A 14163-nucleotide genomic window follows, 5' to 3' on the forward strand; every position below is an offset into this window, starting at 1 on the left:
ATCTACACTCAGCTATTCCAGTGGTGATGAAGCCTGGGAAAGGTATTATCAAGGAAATAACAGAATTAAATATTTCTAGTTCATTCTGCTCTATTTTAAACATTACTTGGATGCTCGCTGTGTGCCAGTCACCAAGCTTTATGCTCATTGAACCCTTACAACTCTGTGCAACAGAGGCTGCTGCCATCATCCCACTTTACAAATAGGGTGACCTGAGGCTCCATGATGTCACCTGGCTTGCTCAAGGCCATGCAGCTAATCAATGGAAAAAAACACATCTAGGAGCAGTCAGTGGCTTACGATCATACACATAGGCCAAAGTTAAGTAGAAACTCAGCCATCAAGTTTTTAAGCTAAAGGAGGTCAGCAAGAGGGGAAAATGTTTTGTGAAAGTGCACAGGACTGCTAGATCGCCTCTAGCAAGCACCAGGAGAGGTTTTTGGTCATAATAGCAGAACTTAGCACCTTCCTAGACGTGCTTCTGTGTTGTTGAGTTTTGCTTTCCTGCAGGCTCTCACCTCTGTCATTGACCTTCTGCTCAAGTTGAAATTATGGCACATAAAATATGCACAAACATGGGCAGGTAATTCCTTTCCTCACCCTTTCCATAAGTGAAGGGTAGTCTAACTAGCTTCTTTGTCTGCAAATGAAGTAGTCCTGCTGAGGGCACCACTAAGTATAGACTCTGACGGGGTTCTCTGGGCTCTCCCGGGCCTTCTTATCAGAGTAAAGTTCAGATCATGTGTAGCAGATAAACACGGCTGCTTTCTGATCTAATTTATGTATTCTGAACATAGTCACGACTGGTGGCAGGTCTCCTTCAGCTCTGGGGGGAAAAGAGAGGTCCAGATGACCTTTATCCAGGAAGTGAGTTTTAAAAGTGTTGTTTTGTTTCTTTGCAGGAGCAAAATACAGAGACAACCAGCTGCCTCCTTCAAAATGTTTCTCCTGGGGATTATATAATTGAGGTGTGCATAACTCAAGAAAGCCCTATTATTAATTCTACAGAATGAATCTAGTTCATGTAGAATTCCAACTGTTTACAACCCTAAAATTTCAAGCTATTGAGGGTGTGCACAGTTATCTTTTTACATGGTCCTTAATATGCTTTTTAAAAACTTTATATGTAATCAGTCTTTGATTTTTCTCACTCAGTATTTCAAATATTTCATACAAATATTTTTATGAAAACATATAGTCCACATAACCATGATTTAAGAATTTCTATACCATATTCCTTTGTAGGGGAGGAAGAAATTCCTTCTTTCCTCCCTGGGTTCTTCCAGCTGGTTTAGGAATTAAATTGACATGAGGCAGATTAAGGATTTTGAGAAAAAACCCAGAGTCTTATTGAGTACTCACAGAGGCCCAGTAATGAAATTGAAACCCAAAGAAATTACAAAGGCAGGCACAGTTTTTATGCTTTTTGGACAAAGAGATAATAAATTTGTGAGGAATTGACAGGATAAAGAAAATGGATGTTTGGGAACTTTAATTAGTAAGGAATACCAAGTGGGATTTAGGCTGGGATAATAATAAAAAGTAACAAGGTTTGTTTCTATAGCTTTCTCGACCTTGAAGTCCCTATCTCAAACAATAAGGATATCTGGTTTTTTTTTTTTTAAGATTTTTGTTTATTTGAGAGAAAGGAGCACATGAGCTGGGAGGGAGGGACAAAGGAAGAGGGAGAAGCAGACTCCCTGCTGAGGAGGGAGCCAGATGTGGGGCTTGGGATCATGACCTGAGTTGAAGGCAGATGCTTAACTGACTGAGCCACACAGGAACCCCAAGGAGGTCCTTTTTACTTCTCCATACGGTGAGGGTATTTGTCATATGCGAGATGTGTTTCCTGCTTTGAGGGGGACAGAGGGAGGATCTGCTTGTCGTACTGCTTGTTTCCCCAGTAGCTTAGTTTCAAAATATTTACCAATAGGGCATTGTGCTGCCTACTGGGGCCCCTACACCATTAGACTACAAAAATATGTTCTTAAAACCTTGGATTTAAAAACTTTGAGTAGTAAAACAGAAAGGAAAATTATGCCAATTGTATCTGCCTCTATTTCTCTAGTTTTCTACTGACATTTTTCTGTATAAATATACATGAAGTTCTAAATACCACTGAAAAAAGACAGGGGCACGTGGGTGGCTCAGTGGTTGAATGTCTGCCTTTGGCTCAGGTCATGATCCTGGGGTTCCCAGATCTAGTCTCACATTGGGCTCCCCGCGGGAAGCCTGCTTCTCCCTCTGCTTATATCTCTGCCTCTCTCTGTGTGTCTCATGAATAAATAAACAAAATCTTAAAAAAAAAACAAAAAACAAATGGTGTGTGTGTGTGTGTATGTGTGTGTAAATATATATATAAATATATAATTTTAGATTACTTTTCCAGTATCAAACATACTACAAAAACAGGAATAAAAGAAAAATAGAAAAGGAAATTAAAAATTAGTCCATAGCTCTGCTATTCAGAGACCATCAACATGTCTTAACATTTTGGGAGAAACACTGGTTGTATGACTTGGTAGCGGTATGTGGTTTTGAAGTGACACACCCTCTTAAAGCATTCATGGCAGCCCAGGAAAATTAGTGGTAGGATGCCACTGTAATTGAAGATTGTTAGAATGTGGAGCTCACTCGCTGAATTCATCAGTGAATGAACAATGATGGATTCATGCAAGGTGATGAGGTGGAGAGTTTTGAGTTCATAAAGCAGAGATTTATCTGATTTAATATCCAGTTGTGGCTCATAAATGATCCTAGGCAGTAGCTGTTCTTCCTTCTGCCCCTACTGTCCACAGATGGAAAAATGAATGAAATTGGCTGAGATGTTCTCACTTAAAAAAAATAATGATACAGCATCCTCTGTTTTGCAGCTGGTGGATGACACTAATACAACTAGAAAAGTGATGCATTATGCCTTAAAGCCAGGTATGTGTTTTTTTTTTTCCTGTGTGAAATGTTGGCTCTGGACTACAGCAAACCATGCACTTTGATACTTTCTGTACTTCATAATTTGTAAAACCAAAACACATCATTTGAGCCCCTCTCTTTTTAAAAGGTGTTCCATTAGGGGTGCCTGGGTGGCTCAGTCAGTTGAGTGTCCACAACTTTTGATTTCAACTCCAGTCATGATCTCAGGGGTTCCTGAGATCAAGCCCTATGTTGGGCTCCATGCTGAGCATGGGGAGTCTGCTTGAGATTCTCTCCCTCCCACTCCCACTGCCCCTCTCCCCTACTTACTCTTTAAAATAAAAAGGTATTGCATCAAAGCTAACTTTCCTTCCATCCTAATGTCAATGTCTGGGAGACCGAGGCCACTGTGGTTGGTGTGTGTCTGTGTATAGTAGCTGGGACTAAATAGTCACTGGTCCTCGGAAGAAAAGTGGTGGGAAGTGAGGTTTCCTAAGGCTGAATTCTCACAAGTAGTAACTGTGAATTGTATTCTACAACTTCCCCCCTTTTTAAAAGATTTTATTTATTTATTCATGAGAGATGCAGAGGGAGAAGCAGGCTCCATGCAGGGAGCCCGATGTGGGACTCGATCCCGGGACTCCAGGGATCATGTCCTGGGCTAAACCACTGAGCCACTCAGGGATCCTATACTCTACAAACCTTTAAAAGGAATTTTTTGTAATCACCAGACCAATACTAGAGAAATGTGGTCAAGGGGTCCTAGCACCTGTTAGGCAGCTTATGTTTAAAAAGAGAAAAAAGAGGGGTGCCTGGCTGGCTCAGTAGAGCATGTGACTCTTGACCTTGGAGTTGTGAGTTCAAGCCCCATATTTGGTGTAGAGATTACTTAAATTAAAAAATATTAAGGAAGAAAAAAGAAAAGGAGGAATTTCTTTGAACTTGCGCTGCTTATGTTTCAAACCTTCTCTTTGAAATTTCCCAGCACATTCCCCGTGGGCTGGGCCCATTAGGGCTGTTGCCATCACCGTGCCGCTGGTTGTCATCTCAGCATTTGCCACCCTCTTCACTGTGATGTGCCGCAAGAAGCAACAAGGTATCTCTTTGTGTGGTGTGTTCTTCCCAAGTTGGCAGGACACCAGCCAACAGAGAGAGTCAGGTGTCTTTGGCTCCCCCGCCCCCCAAATGGGCATTTGGGAGGCCACATAGGTCCTTTAGTTTCCTAGCATTGAAATACTTGGCTTTTAACCTCCGGAGCCATGAACACGAAGCCATAATCCTATTCCCAGACTCAGGATAGTAAATTTAAGAATATAGATGAAGTCTAAAAGTATGAGTAAGGGTAGAGGTAGGACATCATTACTTATAAAAGACAGGTGTTGGGAGGGAACTTTCTGGGGAGCTTGGAAATGTTTTATATCTTGATCTGTGTGGTGGTTACATAGGTATATACTTAGATAAGAATTTACTGAGATGTACTCTTAAGACTTACGTACTTTAAAGTGTACTTTAAAGTCATCGCTCAGCAGGATTTGCCTTCCCTCCCTCCCTCCCTCCTTCCTTCCCTTTTTTAAGAAGGTCAGCTCTTTTAGTGTTTAATTGGTAGATATACTTGGTTGTGAGACCAGCTTCTGGGTGCTCTCTGCTGACCGGGGTGGTCCCTTCAGTTTTCTTGGCTTACTCAAACTCAATTTCAGGTGAACAACTAATTTTGGCCGTTTGTTGCTCCCCTGGAGAAATCAGCTCTCCTATTTCCAGTGGTGACCCAGGGGCTGGGGAGGTGGGGACTGGATCTCAGGTGTGCATATCAACTGTTGTTTCTTGAAGAGGCATTAGGTCCCGAGTCTTAGGGAACAGGATAAACCATTGGCTCGTAGGCATCAACCCTATCTTCTTTTCCAATTTAGAAAATATATATTCACATTTAGATGAAGAGAGTTCTGAGTCTTCCTCGTACACCACGGCACTCCCCAGAGAGAGGCTCCGGCCGCGGCCAAAGGTCTTCCTCTGCTATTCCAGTAAAGATGGCCAGAATCACATGAACGTTGTCCGGTGTTTTGCCTACTTCCTGCAGGACTTCTGCGGCTGTGAGGTGAGCAATCTGAAGTCTCTTCTCTTCCCCTGGGTAGGACATGTGCTCCCATTGCTCTCCCTTCTATCTCCTTCCCTACAGGCCTCTTTGGGTGACACCTAGGACCTTGCTTCCTTCCAAATTGGGGTCAGCCTCACACTCCTCCCTCAGTCTGCCCTACCTATCACTACCATAGCACTAAATGTTTCCTAATACTTAGTCCTAACCCTGACACACTCCTGCTCAAAAGCCTTTAGTGGCATCTACCTGGTAGGAAGTTTTATAAACATCAAGGAGATCGTGGGCAGCCCGGGTGGCTCAGCGGTTTAGTGCTGCCTTCAGCCCAGGGCGTGATCCTGGAGACCTGGGATCGAGTCCCACGTCAGGCTCCCTGCATAGAGCCTGCTTCTCCCTCTGCCTGTGTCTCTGCCTCTCATGAATAAATAATAAATCTTAAAAACAAACAAACAAAAAAGATCGGGCAGTTGCCTGGAAGGAAATGGCATATCCCTTGAGAACATGTAACAGGAGTAGGGGGAGGGGGTCATTCAGGACACCTGGTGAGCCTTGAACGGCCAAAGAGAGGATGGAAGATAAAACAGTAGGCTTAGATAATTCTTTGGAGTAGTTTTGCTGAGAAGGGAGAATAATAATGTGTCAAGTACTCAAATGGTCAGCTCTGGTTTCTTGACTGTCTCTTGAGTTAAAGCTATTAATATGTAGCTTTTCTATAATGTGATAGTGCTAATTTTCAGGTGAAGTGAAATTTGAAGCTGTCATGGAAGGCACACTCGTTCTTACCAATGCAAGAACTGTACAATAGCTGGGTAATTAAAGTTATTTGTGCTTTGATTACTGCCCACTGGTGGGTGTCTTAGTGTCTCCATGTGGCAAGGCTGCCCCCTAGTGTCAATAATACCTATTTACAAGCTGAAGCTAGGGAGATGCACAGATCCAAACTGCAAACTCCAGCTGGTGCAACACAGTCTTCAGACGGGGACAACCCATGGGCTCTGCTTTGTAACTAACTAGCCTCAGGGGGGGAAGTGTCTTCCAATTATAAGTGTAATACTTGCTGTAGAAAATTTGGAAACAAAGATGACCAAAAAAAAAAAAAATGGCCTATAATCTCAACCTAGAGAAAGAGGAACACAGTTAATATCTGGTCTGTTTGCTTCCAATTTCTTTCTTCACAGATGAACTCATGCATACAGTTTTGCATTTAGGGTAGATTAGAATAATTTTCCTGTCTTTTCATTTAATAACTTTACACTACTGAAAGTTTTATGTAAACTTCAATTGTATTTTATTTTGTAAAGTTTTTATTTAAATTCCTATTAGTTAACATACAGTGTAGTATTATTTTCAGGTATATGATATTCAGCACTTCCATATATCACCCAGTGCTCATCACAATGAATCCCCATTCCGCATTTCTCCTATCTTCCCACCATCTCCCTTCTACTAACCCTCAGTTCTCTATAGTTAAGAGTCTGTTTCTTGGTTTGCTGCTCTCTTTTTCCCCTTTAGGATTCTTCGGCTTCTTAAATTCCACATACAAATGAAATCATATCATGTTTGTCTTTTTTCGACTTATTTTGTTTAGCATAATACTCTCTAGTTCCATCCATGTACGTGCAAATGACAAGATTTTATTATTTTTGATAGCTGAATAATACTCCATTATATCTATATGCATACTACATCTTTATCCATGCATCAGTCGATGAACATTTGGGCTCTTCCCCTAATTTGGCCATTGTTGATAATGCTGCTATAAATATCAGGGTGCATATATCCTTTCAAATTAGTATTTTTATATTCTTTGCGTAAAGATCTAGTGCAATTGTTAGATTGTAGGGTAGTTCTATTTTTGACTTTTTGAGGAATCTCCATAGTGTTTTCCAGAGTGGCTGCACCATGCAATTTTAAACAGCCACGTGATCCATCATATCAACTCTCTATAATTGAGTTATTTCAAATTGCTAAACATCTCAGTAGTTCAATTTTGCCTCATTTCTGATGACTTTGCAGGGATAGAAGCCTGGAAATGGAATTGCTGCATCAAAGATGGGAACATTTAAAAAATGTTTGGTATATACTTCCAGTTAGCTTTTAGAATGTATAATGCAAGGGAATGTAAAGCAATTCAGGATTATTTTCAGCAAGTGAGTGGATGTTGAACTGTGTTCCTTAGAGCCAAAGAAGAAGACAAAGTCATTTCAGAGCCCCCTTCCCCATTAGAGACTGTGGCTCTCATTCAGGCATATAGCCACTGAGGATTAGTTTTTGAACTACAGAAAGAAAGAGGCTGGTAAAACTGCCAAGAGACATTTTTAGCAGAATCAGATGAAAATGGTCTAAGAAGGTGAAGCCCTCTGAGGGGCACATGCATGCCTGGTTTTCTCTCCTTTCTTGGTGCCTCTCCCTCTCACCCCCTCCCAGAACCTCCTTTGGATGGAAGACCTTATATGGATATGATGCCCCATAGACTGCTTATGAAGTCATGGTGGGAGGTGCCACATCACTCACAAATGAGTTAACCAAAGTGGCTGTCCTCTTTGTTCCACATGCTCTCTGGATGTGAGTCCACCAGCCTTGTGGGCAAGTCTGGCATGCAGACCTGAGCCTCTTTCCTGCCTGCTTTGGGGTCCTGCACCCAGTTTCATCCATCATCACCTTCCATCACCAGTCAGCTCCACTCATCACACAGACTGACCCCAGTGTGCACATTGTCTGTGGTCACTAGCACAGAGTCCCTTGAAGGCCTCACTTGTGATATGTGACTTTGGTAGGTTGCTAGAAGCTCTGTGCATCCATCTTCTCCCTGGTGGGGTGAGATCAGGAATGGCTCCGTGTCAGGCAGAAGCAAGGGCACAATGCTGGAGTCCTGGCATATGACTGTCACCCATAGAACGTTAGCTATTCTGGGACCCCGGCACCCTGGAGCCTGCACACAGCTGTGCCGCTAATACTTAAAGGATGGATAATGTGACTCTCTTGTAACACTCTTGTTTTTGTTACCCGAGTCTCCTCTCCAGGCTGTATAGGTGAGTGAGGTCCATGTTCTCTTTCCAGGTGGCTCTGGACCTGTGGGAGGACTTCAGCTTGTGCAGAGAAGGGCAGAGAGAATGGGTCATCCAGAAGATCCACGAGTCGCAGTTCATCATCGTGGTGTGTTCCAAAGGCATGAAGTACTTTGTGGACAAGAAGAACTACAAGCACAGAGGTGGAGGCCGGGGCTCGGGAAAGGGTGAGCTCTTCTTGGTGGCTGTGTCGGCCATCGCAGAAAAGCTGCGCCAGGCCAAGCAGAGCTCCTCAGGCCAGCTCAGCAAGTTCATCACCGTTTACTTTGATTACTCCTGCGAGGGAGACGTTCCCGGCGTCCTGGACCTGAGCACCAAGTACAAGCTCATGGACAACCTTCCCCAGCTCTGTTCCCACCTGCACTCCCGAGACCACGGCCTTCCAGAGTCGGGGCCGCACCCCGGGCAGGTGAGCAGAAGGAACTACTTTCGGAGCAAGTCGGGCCGCTCCCTTTACGTGGCCATTTGCAACATGCACCAGTTCATCGATGAGGAGCCCGACTGGTTTGAGAAGCAGTTCGTTCCCCTCCGCCCTCCCCCGCTCCACTCCCGAGAGCCGGTGCTGGAGAAGTTTGACTCGGGCTTGGTGTTAAATGACGTCGTGTGCAAACCAGGGCCCGACAGCAGCGATTTCTGCCTCAAGGCTGAGGCTGTGGCCCCTGGGGCGCGGGCCGACTCGCCCTCCGAGGGCCCGCACTTGGGCCTGGACCAAGACACGGAGGTGGGGCCTGGGCCCGGCGGGGGCTCGGTCCTGCGGCCCCTGCTGCACGCCGTGAAAGCCCCCGGCCCCTCGGACATGCCTCGGGACTCGGGCATCTACGACTCGTCCGTGCCCTCCTCGGAGCTGTCCCTGCCCTTAATGGAAGGACTGTCGGCAGACCACACAGAGACATCTTCGCTGACAGAGAGCGTGTCGTCCTCCTCTGGCCTGGGTAAGGTGCGGGGGGAGCCGAGAGTGCCTTTGGATTGGGTTCCTGATGCAGGCCACAGCCTTTGTCTCTAGTTCCCAAATCCATGAGAGTGTCTCCCTACTTTTGCTGCACACTTACTGGCACTGAATCCTTATGGGAGGTTACAGACTCCATTGATAGTCTTGATTTATTCCAGGCAATGGGAATGTTCCCATGTGTGAACTGCTGGAATACTGAGGCTCAGTTATGGTGAGCGGCCCAGTCCCTGCAGGAGGTGTTATGAAACATACGGTGTGTGCATTATATCACCTTCCTGAACTCTGCAGGCCTCTGGCACCAATAGGCAGCTTGCCCCAAGGATATTGGTGTGTGTGGGGGGGTTCTGTGGACCTTTATCTTTGCTGGGATTTGTAATGTCCACCATCCCTCACCTATGCCAGTGACTTAAAAGCCATGTCTTTTAATAATCTTGGGATTGGTGGACACGGTGTTTGCTCCATCAAAGCTCAGCCCAGGGCCAAGTGGGAGGGCTCTGAAGGAGAGTTCTGTCTCCCCAGGGAGCACCAGCAGGATGCCACCTGGGGCTTCTCCTTACAGTGTCTGTGGCTAGCTGGAGCATGCATGCAAACCCTTGGCCCTCAACTAAGGGAACCTGCCAACAGGTTGACAGTGCCCTGTCTTGAGTTGGTTGGTAGGCCTGCCTCACTTGTAAAGCCAGATTCAACCACATTCTGGCCTTAGCACCTGCCCCAGTGAAGTACGATGACGTGTGGCTCTGCCCTGTTTTCTTTCCTTAGGTGAGGAGGATCCTCCTGCCTTCCCTTCCAAGCTTCTCACATCTGGGGCGTGCAAAGCAGAGCCTGGTTGCTGCAGCTACACTGGTGAACTCCATGCGGTCGCCCCTTTGTAACAAAATGGAAGAGTCTAAGCATTGCCACTTTAGCTGCCGCCTCTCTCTGGTCCCCCAGCATTTCTCTCTGGTTGCGCAGTCCACTTGGAGCTGAGGTCTCCTGCAAGGATACTTGGAGTGAAATTTGGGCCAGTACTTGCTCTCCTTGCCCCATCCCTCTACCTGATATCTTGGCAGAGTCTCCAATTTTCTAAAACTGTATGGATCTCTGAAAGGCATGTCCATAAGGTCAGACCTTGGATTAGAGCCAATTCTGGGAGGTAGGAGGATATATGCACAGAGAAACAGCAACGTACCTGCACTGATTATTCAGATTGTATTTATCTCTGCAAACTTTGCCTGTTTGCTGTTGGCTACTTTGATTTGAAATGCTTTGTGGAAGAAGCACTTTTAGTACCATTATAGCCACAGAAGTCAAGTGCCAGTATATCTGGAATCCATGTTGTTACAGATGATGATCTTGTCTGGTTTTGGTATAGAATTTACAGTACTATGGATGTTAAAAAAGCTGAGTCGAAGGTTGAGAAAGTAACTGACTATACTATCACCTTTCATGAAATAAGTCTCTATGTACTAGTGGTGCCATAGCTGGCTGAGGTGGGGGCTGCAGGGTCAGGCTTACCATGCTGACAGTTTTTTCTGACATGGGCTGGTCATTGCACAGAAAGCACCATAACTCAGGACACAGGACCACCTCTTGGTTTGAGTAGGCATCATGTGGGGCCCAGATCTGCATGCCAAGTTTCCTTGGGTTCCATTTACTGTGCAGTATCTCAGATGTTGCTGCCTGGAAGTTTATTTTTAAAAGACTAATACCCAACTGAGCTGTATTACTGGAAGCTGGAGTTCATGCTTCAGTTGGCTTCTGATCTAAAGCTGTGTCCAGAATATTAGGGATCAGAATCAATTGAAATATGGCAGTGTGTGCAGGTGGCAGCCACTTGATCTGCTGAACTGGTTTCACCTAATGAGAAGTCGCATTTTAAGATGGTGAGGAGAGATCTGTCACAAAGATGAGTGTGTGCTTCTAATACCGTCTGAAGAAGACATGAGACCTGAAATCATTGAATTCTTGAATCTTAAAGGACTCCCTCCCAACAACCCAGCCTGTGAATCATGTTTCACTTCGTGTTTCTGTTGTACTTACCCAATGAAAGATTTGTCTCTTGTGCTCTATCCTACCAAAAATAGCTATCTAGAGCTTAGAAGGAAAATATTTGCTTTAAAAAAAGGAAAAGTAAATGTTCTGTTTCTATGAATGATGATTCTACAGAATTTGTTTCCAAAGGAAAAATAGTTGTTCAAATCTTGTTTGTTTATTAGCATGTAGGTAATGATACCTTGGTCTTCCCTGTGAAAAGCCTTCTTCCCATGTCCTTGAGGGGTTGTGAGGATCTTTCTCCATGTTTTTCATGGGTGTTGCTGGATTTTGGCACCCTGCTTTTACTCAGCATTCACACAGGGGACCTTGGGTTTCACTCCTCTAGCAAATACGACCAATATGAAGGGAGATGAGAAACCTCTCAAGGAGGGGTGGGAGGTGGAAGGGGGCATGACTTTTCCACCGAAGCACATGCTTGGCAGGTGGGGAAGGGAAGGTTTGCAGCCTTGCTGGAAAGAAGAGGTTTGTGTGTATTTTTGATGCAAATGCCATACTCCATGTTCTGTAAAGGCAGCTGACGGCCTTGGGAGAAGAACGTGCTTGTCTGTTCTACCGGCATCGAATTTCCTGCAGCTGCTCTGAAGGGGAGACAAGTGAGATGCAGAACCGTCTCCCCCATAAAGCCAGGCATCTTGTTGGAGAAGAGATGTTCCATGTCACTGTGGAATCTGGGACAAGTGCAGAGCTCCTGCCCATGTGTGACTGTCCTGCCATTCCATCATCAGGTTAAGTTCTGCAAGGGAGATTGGTCAGTCCAAACTTGCCAGCATGAAAATTCACTTTGGAACATTATCAGGAAGATTGAGGCCAAGAAATGATGCATGCTCCAAAGGAAACATGAAGAGCTACTTTTAGGATATTCAACTTTGCACATAAAATGAAGCATCTCTGAGAAAGTGACCCCAGGAACAGCATGGAGGGGTGCCGGGTGCGGCAGGGAGCATTCAGCTGAGCTCCATGATCGTGGGCAGGGAGCTTGCTAAATGAACTTAACTTCTTATGAAAATGCAAGGGAAAAATATGCTAGACCAAAAATCAGGTAAAATTGTAGTTTGGATTTAGGGTTTAGATGGTTATTTTCAAGTACTAATTTCTTATGTTCAACACAATTAAATTCTAACATACCGAGTAGCAAAACCATAGTGCGAAGGCCTAAGTCAGACTAAGTTGAGATGTTCCAACTTTGTGGTTTTGCTTTATTAGCTTCATTTTTTTTTTTTTTAAACCCTCCAATCTCGTGCTGGGAATGAGAACAGTTGCCTTGTAGATTAAGGCAAAACATCTGTTTTAAGCAGAGCTGCATTCTTTGACTGATACTGTCCTGGGTAATTGAAATGCTAAGACAGAATTCAGATAAAACTTCTGCCAAATTGCAGGCTTTTAGAAATTTTAGAAACAAGAATTAGAATATAGGGATGACCTCAATGAAAAGCTAAGAGGCTTGTGTGGCTAAGTTAGCTGGTGTCCTCTGCGCAGGAGACCAGAGGTAGATGCAAGGAGCCAGGTAAGCAGATCTCGAAGGTAGTTGAAGGTAGGGAGCTAGTCGTTCGTCTTAACTCACCAGTGCCCTACAGAAAGGACTTAGCATTTGACATAGCTTTGCAGAGTGGGGAGGTATCAGAGAGGCAGAAGCCTGGGTAAAGGTGTGCTTTTCTCCCAGGAATTGGCTACAAGCAACCAGAACTTACCCAGACAGACCTGGCCCAGCCACATAGTGGGGGCAGAGTGTCCTCCAGAGGGCCAAATCCTGGGCCTTTTGAGGCACATTGATCTTCAGAAAGAATCTGAAGTCATTCAGGTCCAGGCTCAGGTATTCAGGTTGGGTGACCCAGCCAGGTAATAGCATTTTGAGCCAAAAAATGAGACAGGGCCTTAAAATCATGAGACAGGTTTTGGTTGACACATGAGTAATAATTGAAGACAGTCCCAGAGCACAAGTTCACAAAGTGTTTTTAGCAACTATGACATCATTGGAATCAACGCATAGTAATTTCAGTGTACATAAGTTGTATATTAGAGTTCAGTCTTGCCACTTCATAGCTGCAAATGTCTTTTTTTTTTCTTTTTTTGAACCAACCCCTAATCTCAGGTTCCCTGATTTAAGCACAAATAAACAGGAAGACTGTCCCTTCAAAAATGTCGAGTTACTTGATTTTCGGAACTTTTCCTTTCTTCAGACTTAGGCATCTTTTAGAAGAAAAAAAAAGAAGGAAAAAAAACCCTATTTTATTCCTGGAGAAGAAATGATATACCCTCTTCTTAAAGAAAACCCCGTAGTCCCCAGTAGCCTCAGCACTAATTTGGCTCTCTTAGAGGGGAGAATTATTCTTTGTGTCCTTACTGGAAAGGGGTAGACAGTACCAATGTGAAAGTTATTAGCCTTTTCTGTTTTAAATTGTGAAGACTGCTGCTCTTACTTAGCAGATGCTATGCCTTCGAGGGTAGCCAGTGCAGCAGGCCAGGAATAATGATAAATAAGGTATGGTGATAAATGGCAATGACCTACCTTCTCAGTGTCAGAGAGGCCATAGGGCATGGCGAGGACTGTGGCAAACTGAAGCGCTTCCTGTCCCACCTCTAGGAAGGCAGCTATTCCAGTCAGTTGTGGCCATGTGGTACTTACTAATTTTCCCATTTTTCAAGAGAAGCTGAGAATCTGGATTTTTTTTTTTTTTTTTTTTTTTTTTTTTAAGTAGACTCCATGCCAGTGTGGAGTCCAATACAGGGCTTGAACTCATGGTTTCAAGATCAAGACCTGACCTAATCAAGAGTCAGATGCTTAACCCAACTGAGCCAGGCACCCAGGCACCCCGAGAATCTGGGTTTTTATGTGAAAAATTATAATTTTTTTAGAGTGTTGGCAGCTAAATAATTTTTTTTTCAATTCAGGATCAACAGAACACATGAGCGGGCCTGATTTGTCCCCTAGCTGCCAGTTTGCCACCTCTGCCTTGTAAGATTTGAAATGAAAAGCATTCATGGTGATTACGGATGTCTGGTATCACCAGAAAATGCTCTCTCACTAAATGCAGCTGATGGCTAGATTGCTTTTTCCCCAACTTGCTCCCCCAAAGAAGTCTGATAGGATTGTGAATGTATTTGAAATATTTTGA

General features: G+C 44.4%; 1 protein-coding gene across 1 annotated transcript in view; it reads left to right on the forward strand.

The window, feature by feature from the left end:
- IL17RD (interleukin 17 receptor D) overlaps positions 1-13704 on the forward strand; it is a 66620-nt gene extending 52916 nt beyond the window's left edge. The window contains exons 8-13 of the mRNA XM_055342582.1: positions 903-968; positions 2874-2928; positions 3896-4006; positions 4818-5002; positions 8060-8999; positions 9776-13704. Coding sequence (XP_055198557.1) covers positions 903-968; positions 2874-2928; positions 3896-4006; positions 4818-5002; positions 8060-8999; positions 9776-9888 — 1470 coding nt within the window. The 3' untranslated portion in view covers positions 9889-13704. The remainder of the gene's footprint in view (positions 1-902; positions 969-2873; positions 2929-3895; positions 4007-4817; positions 5003-8059; positions 9000-9775) is intronic.
- The last annotated feature ends 459 nt before the right edge of the window (positions 13705-14163 follow it).

The sequence above is a fragment of the Nyctereutes procyonoides genome, unplaced genomic scaffold (assembly GCF_905146905.1).
Source record: "Nyctereutes procyonoides isolate TBG_1078 unplaced genomic scaffold, NYPRO_anot_genome, whole genome shotgun sequence".
Taxonomy (NCBI): Eukaryota; Metazoa; Chordata; class Mammalia; order Carnivora; family Canidae; genus Nyctereutes; species Nyctereutes procyonoides.